This window comes from Garra rufa, chromosome 22 (genome assembly GCF_049309525.1).
Source record: "Garra rufa chromosome 22, GarRuf1.0, whole genome shotgun sequence".
In the NCBI taxonomy this organism is placed as follows: domain Eukaryota; kingdom Metazoa; phylum Chordata; class Actinopteri; order Cypriniformes; family Cyprinidae; genus Garra; species Garra rufa.
In genome coordinates, this window is record NC_133382.1 from 39506864 (window position 1) to 39518294 (window position 11431).

Sequence of the window (11431 nt, forward strand, 5' to 3'; positions counted from 1 at the left end):
TAGCATGTTACTAACATGTTAACATGGTTTGCGAGTTACTAGCATGTTGCTATCATGATACTAGCATGATTAGCATGGTAATAGCATATTGTTAGCACGTTACTAGCCTGTTTCTAGCATGATTATCAAGTTACTAGCATGTTTGGTAAGGTACTACCATGTTGTTAACACGATTTTATCATGATTAGCATGTTGGTAGCATGTTAAACAAGTTACTAAAATGTTTGTATGATTCTAACATGATTACTAACATGTTATTAGCATGCTTCTAGCATGATTAGTGTGTTATTAGCACGATTCTGACATGATTAGCATGCCACTAGCATATTTCTAGCATGACTAGCATGTTGTTAACATGTTTCTAGCATGACTAGCATGTTACTAGCATGATTAACATTTGTTAGCATGTTTCTAGCATGACTAGCATGATTAGCATTTTTTTAAATGTTACTAGCATGATTAGCATTTGTTAGCATGTTGTTAGCATGATTAGCATTTGTTAGCATGTTTCTAGCATGATTAGCGTGTTATTAGCATGATTCATAGTGTAAGTCTATGGGATTTTTCCCAGTTCTGTTGGTAAATGTTATATTGTAGCAGCTGGTGTCAGATCAGTCTGAAGATCTGGGCTGAGTTTGGGGTTAGTAAAGTTAACGCTCGAGGAGGAGATACACAGTCAGAAATTTTAGTCTCGGAAAAAGAAAAACAGTAAGTTTAAATAACATTTCAGTAAGTTGACTTTCTCAAAATAATCCTGTTCCCGCTCTTATTGCCTCTCCTCTCAACCAATGTCAAGCTCAACAACCGAGAACCATGTATTTCCACATATATTTCATCACTGTTTCTGATGTTTGTTTGTCTCAGAACGTTCAGCAGGCCATACTCAGACCCACTGCCTTCAAACCCGTGGTCCCCAGGAGCCGTAACGGCGTGCAGTATCTGTCTCCGCGGCACGGCGCCGGTCTGTCGGGAAGCCAAGGAAACCTCTGCATGTTTTCTCCAGAAGACGACGATGTCACGCCGGTGACGACGGAACGACGCAGTTCGTACAGCGGTGCTCGCAACGCTTTGTTCAGCCAGTCGTTCAGCATGACGGAGATGGCGCTCAACTCCTTAACCAACCTGCCGGCGAACGGCGGCCCCGTCTACAGCCACGGCCAGAGCGAGGCCAGCAAACATCACACAGGACACTCCAACTCCGACAGCGGCCGTTCCTCGTCCAGCAAGAGCACCGGATCTCTGGGCGGCCGCGGCCCGCTGATGTCCGACATGCCGTCTCCGCCGCCCATCGAGGCCTACGAGACCATCGTCAGAGACCTGGAGGACAAACTGAGGGAACGAGAACAGGAGCTCCAGCAGCTCAGAGAAAACCTGGACGACAATGAAGCAGCCATCTGTCAGGTGTGTGAGAGATGGTTTTCATCTCAAGAAACCAGAAAATAATCTCTTTCAGGAACATTTAATCAAGAAATCGGTTAGTTTAACCTTGAAGACGATGTATAAATATAGAGTCAGGAAAAATACAGGATATTAAAACCAATATGAAGAGGAAAGACGAAACTCAAAGCTCAAAAACAAAAATTTAAATGCGGATCAAAATTAGTCTGGTACAATGCAAAAAGTAAAAACATAAAAATAAAAAAATTAAAATCTCTCTCTTTCATGCACACACAATTTCTTTAACTAATTTTTAAATATATTTATTAATAATAATAATAATAATAACAATAATATATATTATATATAATTACAATAAACATTATTATAATATATAATATTACAATAAACAATTACATTTTTACAAATTATGTTTTACATGTTTAATGACATAAAATAAAAAAATACTACATTAGATTTTGCAATTTAATAGTTTATAGTATAAGTTTACATATTAAAATATATTACAATAAACTATACATACACACACAATTTTATCATTTGTTTATTTATTTTTATTCTTAAATATATGTGAAATATATTACAATAAACTATTTAATTTTTTTATTGAAATTACAATAAACTACATACATAAAAATGACGGAAGTCATTATTTAAAAATTTAATTATAAAAAAAAATATATATATATATATATATATATATATATAAAAAAAATAATAATAAATTATTGTACCATTGTTTTTCATTCAGTTCTATCCCAATGCTTCATTGGATTGTACTTAAATCTAATGTTTAACCAAAAAAAAAAAAAGAAAAGAAAATTTATATCGGTTCGAAACTGACAAATTTGTTGTAAATTTGTTGTCTTCTTTTATTTCCAAATCAAAGTTTGTAAAATTTAGATTCATCCTGGAGCAGGTTGGTTTGGTTCAGGGATCAGATATTTGTATTGCAAATCTCTATAAAGAAAATGACAGAAAAACTAATGTCGGTACAAAAATAACAACATGTTACAACAACAGAGAGGAACGCTATCACTGGAATCACTTTCAGATGAATTAATTTTCCAACTAAAGCATGATAAAAACACGACAGGCGACAAAACTGCAGCACGCTTATAATAAACAGAACGTTGGATGAGAGTTCAGTTATTGCTACAGTTATTAGTGTTGGTGTTGACGGGCCTTAAACACAAAACTGCACACTAATTTGTAGCATATTATTAACTTTCTGTTGGTGCAGGTGTACGAGGAGCGTCAGAAGCGCACAGAGCTGGAGATCGAGGAGTTCAGACAGACGTGTGCGGCTAAAATGCAGAAGGCGTCTCATAAAGCGCAGCGTGAGCAGCAGCTCCTTCAGCTCCAGATGTTTCAGCTCCAGCAGGAGAAGAAGAAGCAGCAGGAGGACATGACACAGCTCCTGCAGGAGCGCCAGAGACTCGAGGAGCGCTGCGCCTCCTACGAACGAGAACACACGCAGCTGGGGCCCCGACTGGAGGAGACCAAGTGGGAGGTGAGGAGTCAAAGAGTCCGTGAGAGTGGAGTGAGGAGTGGTTCGCAGTAAGACTAGGGCATAACCCCAGTACTGCAAGAAGTTTGTCTGAAACAGTGAAAACGAGTCCAGCATGTTTTAGTTTATTTAGTCTCAGGTGTGGTTTGTATGCAGCTGTTTACACTCTAAAGTGCACAAGATTAAATTGTAATTACAGGTAAATAAGAAAATACAGATCTAAAATAGCTTCAAGCTGTTTTTACCAGGGTTCAAGCCATTTTAGGATGAGTTCAAAGACATTTAGCAAGCCTGGAACCACCTAAATCAAAAAAAAAAAAAAAAAAAAAAAAAAAAGCATTTTTGGCAAATCCAGGTAATTCTCCCCTAGAAATATATCTGACTGTTATAGTGCCAGCTGGGGTCTGAACTTTGCATGCTTCTTCAGAATCACCTGTCACATGTGCTCAGCAGGTTTCGTGAAGTTTTGAGTTTTCCTTTAGGCTTTATAGGATTTTGGGTAAATTCGGACAGGCCCCTATTCTAAACGACTCCGTTATAGCTTCCCTAAGGGTACATTTCAACATTTTCTTAATAATTATTGACCTAGAGAGTCTAAAGAATTGTACTGCAGTGTTTTTTTTTTCAGAGTGAAAAACCTAGGACTTGTTTGCAAAAGAACGTTTTTTACAACTCAATCATTTAACAAACGATTTGATTGACAGCAGTGGTTCTAGAGGCAAAGTTGTCCGGAATGAGGAGCAAATGTGTGCAAAAGTTCGCCCTTGCAAAATGTGATAAATCACCCCCTAGTGTCAGATTTATTTCAAATTTCTTGCAGACCTTTGGGGCCGTGAGTCAAACAAGCCCACCAAGTTTCGTTCCAATCGGCCTCCGTTAACCTTGTCTAACAGGTGCTCATTTTTTTGGGCCAATGGTGGCCATGTTTTTTGAGACAAGCAAATGTCCAAACAAAAAATGTAGACACTTGTGGTACTTCAGACCAAGACCGTGCTCATTTTTTGTCCTGCAACATCAGATTGAGCTCTTACATAAGGGTTCTGAGTTTGGTGAAGATATCTCATTCTGTTCAGGAGTTATAGGCATTTTACTAAAAGTGGCCCCGCCCTTTTCAAATTTCATTTTGATGTCCTTTGATGTCCCTTTGCAATGGACGGTCAAAAGTTAAACTTTTTTTTGATAATCATTTATATTTGCTATCTAGAAAATCTTTCTGCACTGGTTTGGTTCCAATCAGGTGAAAAACCTAGGATCAGTAGGCAAAAGTACGTTTTGTAAAAAATCCAAAATACCTGATTGAATCTGAGGCATGTGTTTTGTCGAGCATGAGCCAAGGATTCCAACAACATAAGACATTAGCCTGCGACTGATGGTTTAGGAGTTATGAGTGATTTCGTACTTTTGATCATTGTAGCGCCCCCGTCAGGCCGATTGGGGTGAGCTTTGGTGACGTTGTTGGAGGTAAGAGTACTAGCGTCACTCAAAGTTTCAAGTCTCTACAACTTACGGCTTGGTCTGCACCTTCAGTTTACGTGGAGATTGGTGGTCCTTGGCCATTCTAACAATTATGATAGGGTTTCAGTGCTACATAATTTTACATAAATAAGATTACACTGTTTCCATCAAGAGAACAAAATCTCTGGTGCAGATAATCACTATTAAAATACCAAACTTGTTTCTCAGCTGGTTTTAAACTTACTGCATTTCTTTCACCATCTGTATGGTTTTCCCTCGTATAGTGCCACCAAGTGGTTACAGTGCCAAGCTCCAAGATTTTTGTCCTGCAACCTCAGATTGAGGCCTTATATAGGTGTTATGAGTTTGGCAAAGGTATCTCATTTAGTTCAGGAGTTATAGGCATTTTACTAAAAGTGACCCTGCCCCTTTCTAATTTTTTGGCGTCCCTTTGTGACGAAGAGTTGAAAGTTCTACTTTTTTTGATAATTATTGATATTCGTTCTCCAGAGAATGTATGTGCACTGGTTTGGTTCTGATCAAGTGAAAAACCTAGAACTAGTTTGCAAAAAATCCAAAATACCTGAAAATTTCACCAGGCTCGTGATCAAATCTTGAGGCCTGCATTTTGTCTGGCATGAGCCAAGGATTCCAACAACATAAGACATTTTACTAAAAGTGACCCTGACCCTTTTGAACGTTTTGGCATTTGGAGTTGAAAGTTAGACTTTTTTTTGATAATTATTGATATTCGCTCTCTAGAGAATCTTTATGCACTGGTTTGATTCCAATCAGGGAAAAAACTAGGACTAGTTTGCAAAAGTAGGTTTTGCAAAAAATCCAAAATACCTGATCGAATCTGAGGCATGCGTTTGTCCAGGATTCCAACGACACAAGACATGAGTCTGCGACTGATGGTTTAGGAGTTTTGAGCAATTTCATACTTTTGATCGCTGTAGCGCCCCCGTCAGGCCGATTGGGGCGAGCATTGGTGACGTTGTCAGCGGTGTGAGTACTACCATCCCTCCAAGTTTCAAGTCTCAACGACTTACGGTTTGGTCTGAATGATCAGTTGCTTCTACGTGGAGATCAGTCTTTGGCCATTTTAACAATTACAATAGGGTTTCAAGCGCTACAGAAATTTTACATTACACTGTTTTTCCATAAAGAGAACAAAATCTTTGTTGCAGATAATCACTTAATTAAAATACCAAAGTTGCTTCTCAGCTGGTTTTAAACTTATTGCATTTCTTTCACCATCTGTATGGTTTTCCCTCATATAGTGCCACCAAGTGGTTATAGTGCCAAGCTCCACGATTTTTGTCCTGCAACCTCAGATTGAGGCCTTATATAAGTGTTCTGAGTTTGGCAAAGATATCTCATTTAGTTCAGGAGTTATAGGCATTTTACTAAAAGTGACCCTGCCCCTTTCTAATTTTTTGGCGTCCCTTGGTGACGAAGAGTTGAAAGTTCTACTTTTTTTGATAATTATTGATAATCGCTCTCCAGAGAATGTATGTGCAATGGTTTGGTTCTAATTGAGTGAAAAACCTAGGACTAGTTCGCAAAATAAAGTTTTGGAAAAAATCCAAAATACCTGAAAATTTCACCAGGCTCGTGATCAAATCTTGAGGCGTGCATTTTGTCAAGTCAAGTCAAGTCACCTTTATTTATATAGCGCTTTTAACAATACAGATTGTGTCAAAGCAACTGCACAGTATTTAAACAGCACAATAGTGTGTAAGTATTACTGTAAATAATCAATTTTCAGTTAAAGGCAGTTTATCAATGAATTCAGTGATATCATCGTCAGTTCAGTTCAAATAGTATACGATATCGCTGGAAAGTGTCCCCAACTAAGCAAGCCAGAGGCGACAGCGGCAAGGAACCAAAACTCCACAGGTGACAGAAATGGAGAAAAAAAACCTTGGGAGAAACCAGGCTCAGTCGGGGGACCAGTTCTCCTCTGGCCAGACCAAACCAGCAGTTTGTACCAATGTCTGATTGTAGAGAACTCATCAGGATCCCGTGGTGTGGCACCAATGGCCGTCTAGATTGGCGAGGTCTTCTTTGATGATCCGTCTCTGGAGCTCATCTGGTTGACATCCACGGCTATTGAAGTCATCTCCAGGTGGTGATCCATGATCTAAGCTGGGTATTTTTTCTGGCATGAGCCAAGGATTCCAACAACATAAGACATTTTGCTAAAAGTGACCCTGATCCTTTTGAATGTTTTGGCATTTGGAGTTGAAAGTTAGACTTTTAGGAGTTATGAGCGATTTCGTACTTTTGATCGCTGTAGCGCCCCCGTCAGGCAGATTGGGGTGAGCATTGGTGACGTTGTCGGCGGTGAGAGTACTACCATCCCTCCAAGTTTAGAGTCTCTATGACTTACAGTTTGGTCTGAATGATCAGTTGCTTCTACGTGGAGATCAGTCCTTGGCCTACTTCTCAACATTCTAACAATCACAATAGGGTTTCAGCGCTACATCATTTTTCATAAATTACACCATTTCCATCAAGAGAACAAAGATAAATCACTATTATTGATTCTGAACTTGTTGTTCTCTCTCAGGTGTGCCAGAAGTCAGGTGAGATTTCACTGCTGAAGCAGCAGCTGAAGGACCTGCAGGCCGATCTGGCGCAGCGTGTGGGTGAGCTGGTGACGCTGCGCGGGCAGCTGCGGGAGGTTCGTGGAGAGCTGCAGACGTGTCAGAGTCAGCTGCAGGAGGCGCACACGGCCTCACGCACACGGACGCTGGAGCTGGAGGTCTGCGAGAACGAACTGCAGCGCCGCAAGAGCGAAAACGAGCTGCTCAGGGAGAAAATGAACCGTCTGGAAGACGAGTCGTCTCACCTTCGCGAGCGTCTGAGCGCCTCGACCGCCGACGACCAGCGGCTGGCCGACGAGAGCGAGGAGCTGAAAGCTCAGAAGCAGCAGACGGACCGGCTGAAGGCGGAGCTCACTTACGAACGCCAGCGCTTGTCCGATCAGGCGTCTGCGTTCGAGGGAGAGAGAAAGAGCTGGGAAGAGGAGAAGGACAAAGTGATTCGATATCAGAAACAGCTGCAGCAGAACTACGTGCAGATGTACAAGAGGAACCGAGATCTGGAGCGATCGCTCCGTCAACTCAGCCTCGAGCTGGAGTCCCGAGACCAGGACGATGACAGCAGCGGAAACGAAGTCACGTTTGACGACATCGCCGCTACCGAAATCTGAAATCGGTAACCGTCTACTGCCGCACTCATTTCAGAATGTGCTCTGCATAAAATGCAACAAAGTGCTGTTCTCTAAACAGATTTAGGGGCTGTTCACACACACGAGGCGAGATGTGTGCAGTGGAATCGGTGCGTTTTTTAAAACGAGATGCAAATGCAATGTCAAACATGTCTAATACGTTTATAATAGTGGCACGGTGAAATGCAAAGACACGTTCTGTGTGAACGGCCCTCAATCTCTCGCAGATAGCACAGCGTTTAGTGCCGTTTTTAGGTATGTTACATGATTTATGTGGCCCAATAATTGGTGCAACTTCATTAAATTGACTTCTTTGGATACATGTGACACAGTTTGTTTGTAAACTCACAGAAGTGCACTTTTGTGTCATTAGCTACATTTCCATCCAAAGTTGCGAATTAAACTTGGGAATAAATCGCATAAAACACCTGGAAATAAAGCAGATGGAATAAAGCACATTTTTTGGTGCAAATAACAAGCAGTTAAGCAGTTTTTGATTGATTTGCACCTCAGAATGAAATGCAATAAACACTTGTTTTGTTGCATTTGTATACCTCATGTTTGGGATGCAATCACAGTTCTAGGAGAGTTATACCAAATCTTTTGAGACTCGACTCATATGATGGCGTTTTAGTGCCATGTAAAAAAGATAAAGTTTAATTTAAAATATTAACATTATGATTATACATTTGTAGCATTGTAAGATTAAAAAAGTCATAATACTTCGAGAATAAAGAAACCGAAATATGAGATTAAAAGTATTGTAAGATTAAGTTTGATGTATTATGAAAATAGTCAAAGTTACAAGAATAAAGTCATAGCATTGTGTGCTTAAAGTGATTAAAGATGTAATATTTTGAGAATAAAGCTAAAAATACCAGATCTAACAAGTCTGACAAGAATGAAGTTGTAGAAATATCAAATTGAAAGTCGTAATATTTGGAGAATATTGTTGAAATTACAAGGTCTAACTAATAGAAATATGAGATTAAAGTTATAATATTTTGTAAATAAAGTCAAAATTACCAGGAAAAAAAATCATAATGAGAATAACGTCGCCAAAATAAGAGATTAAATTTTATGCATTTTGAAAATAGTCAAAGTTACAAGATTAAGTCATAGCATTGTGTGATTTAAAGTCAAGATGTAACATTGAGTCAAAATTATCAGATCAAAGTCAGAAATACAAGAATGAAGTTGTAGAAATACAAATTTAAAGTCGTAATATTTAGGGAAGAAAGTCTAAATTATCAGAAAGAAATCATAATGAGAATAAAGTCGCCAAAATACGAGATTAAAAGTCATAGCATTGTGCGATTAAAGATACCAGATCAAAGTTGTAGAAATACAAATTTATTCTTGTATTTCTACAATTTCAAAGTCGTAATATTTGGAGAATTAGTCAAAGTTACAAGATCTAACTAAGAGAAATACAAGATTAAAGTCATAATATTTGAAAACAGTTACAATTTTGAGGGGGAAAAAAAGAAACAACTGTTCTAGTAGCTTCTATGCGAGAAATTGACTTTTTTATTTTTACATGGCACTAAAATGCTGTCGTAGGCTCAGAACAATTTCAGAACAACTAAAACAGTATTTGAGATGGTGTGTGGTGAGATGGCTCTTCTGGTTATAGTCGTTATCCAATCCACTCAATTAACATCCAATTAACACGCTGTCACAAAGTCATGTGTTTTTGTTGTGCATTCTGTAAATGAGTTTCCATTGTAATTTCAGCACACAGTTTTGTTCCAAAAAATCTATCAGTCTCAATTGAGCACATGTTTTTCATGACATTTTGAGATTTTGTGTGCATCTTTATATAGTTTTTTGTTTAAATGCAAGATCCCAAAATTCGCAACTCATCAGAATTGAGATTCACATAAAAAAAAAACTAATTCTGCTTGGTGTCTGGACACGAAAAGCAAAGTTATAGTGCGATCATGTCGTGTTAGAATTACCGTAATTGAACGTCTGATTAGTAAACGCTGCTCATGTCTTTGTTGAACTCGTAATTACAAAGTTAGGAACTCAAGCTGCTCTTGGATTCTGTTCTTTAATAGTTTAATGCATTTATGAAGTACTTTGCTTTTAAATCAACAATAAAAGCTGAACATGCATCCATACCGGTGGTAAATAATAATCTAGAACTCGAATCATTTCCGAGTCTAAGGACATGAGCAGCAGCGGTAATTCTGACAGGAGCTGGAATGTTCTTTCATAAGCTATTGACTGTTATATTTGTACCCAAATAACCCCATTCCTGCACACATAGGGTCACGTAATACTGAATAACATATAGACGCGTGCATATAGATGCCACTGTGAATAGACCAAAGCGTTGCTTGTATCTTGTGGGTGATTGTGGCGGTATTGTAATTTTTTAATTAACAGTATTTGTATGAAGCCAACACATTGTATATTTTTCGTGCTGTATATTTAATGTTTGTAATTAAACACCTGCAATGACTCACATTCACTGCTGGTTTATTTTACTCAATATGTAGGTTCTCACCAATATTTAAATGAACACTGATCTTTGTAATAAATCAGTGTCACCAGAGCAATTAAACCAGGATTTATTCTAATTGACAAACTGGTTAAAGCTCACGAAAGATTTTAGTTGGATGTGATTTCTGGAGGAACGGAGCGGTTCGTCTGGTTTGGTTTCTGTGATCATGCACAAACTCAGACACAGCTAATTCTTAAAACTATTAAATGATTGATATGCTTTCTCATAATGGTGAGAAAAACATTCTGAGATCATTATTAAAATGTTCTCATTTGTACTTGAATGTTTTATGAAACGTTTTTGTAACCTTTAAATAACGTTCTTAGAATATTAAAAAAACTTTCAAAAAATGTATTTTGGGTAAAAATAAAATTAGAATGTTTTACAAAACATTTTTGTAACCTTTCAATAATACTCTTAGTAAACATAACTTTCAAATAATGTTATACTTTGGTTAAAAATAAAGTTAGTAGAACACCGTAACAAACATTTTTGTAACCTTAAAAAAAGGGTTTGACTCCATATAATGTTTTTTAAAACGTTATATAAATGTATATAAAATATATATAAAAAAATGTTCTTGTAACATTAATGTCTGATATTCTCATAACATTGAGAAAATGTTCTGACATCGTTGTATTTGAATGTTCTGTTTGTAACTATTAGAATGTTACAAATTCAAATAATGTTACAATAATGTTATATTTTGGGTCAAAATAAAATGAGCAGAACATTGTAAGAAACATTTTTGTAACTTTTAAATAACATTCTAAAATCACATCAAGAAAACTGGCCATTTTAACGTTCTTAAAATATTATCAATAAATAAAATGTTCAAATAATGTTATATATTTTAAAAATAAAAAATAAATAAGTTAGTAGAATGTTGTAAGAAATGTTTTTGTAATGTTTAAATAACATTCTATTAACACCAATAAAGCCAGACATTAATGCTCTTAGAATATTACAACTAAATGTTTAAATAACATCACATTTTTATTGAAAAAGGTTAGTAGAACATTGTATGAAACTTTTTTTTAAAATAACATTCTAATCATAAATCAAGAAAACTGGGCATTTTAAAGTTCTTAAAATATTATCAATAAATGAATGTTCAAATAATGTTACATATTGGGTAAAAATAAAAGTTAGTAGAATGTTGTTAGAAACATTTTTGTAACCTTTAAATAATGTTCTATTGTCAATAGATAAGCTGGACATTAATGCTCTTAGAATATTACAAATAAATGTTTAAATAACATCACATATTTGGTGGGAAAAAAAAAGTTAGAACGCTGTAAAAAATATTTGTTACTTT

General features: G+C 37.0%; 1 protein-coding gene across 1 annotated transcript in view; it reads left to right on the forward strand.

Moving 5' to 3' along the window:
- The window catches only part of lzts2b (leucine zipper, putative tumor suppressor 2b), a 36443-nt gene extending 25601 nt beyond the window's left edge, over positions 1–10842 (forward strand). Inside the window, exons 3-5 of the mRNA XM_073828712.1 lie at positions 865–1401; positions 2642–2911; positions 6939–10842. Coding sequence (XP_073684813.1) covers positions 865–1401; positions 2642–2911; positions 6939–7583 — 1452 coding nt within the window. The 3' untranslated portion in view covers positions 7584–10842. The remainder of the gene's footprint in view (positions 1–864; positions 1402–2641; positions 2912–6938) is intronic.
- Positions 10843–11431: the final 589 nt, after the last annotated feature.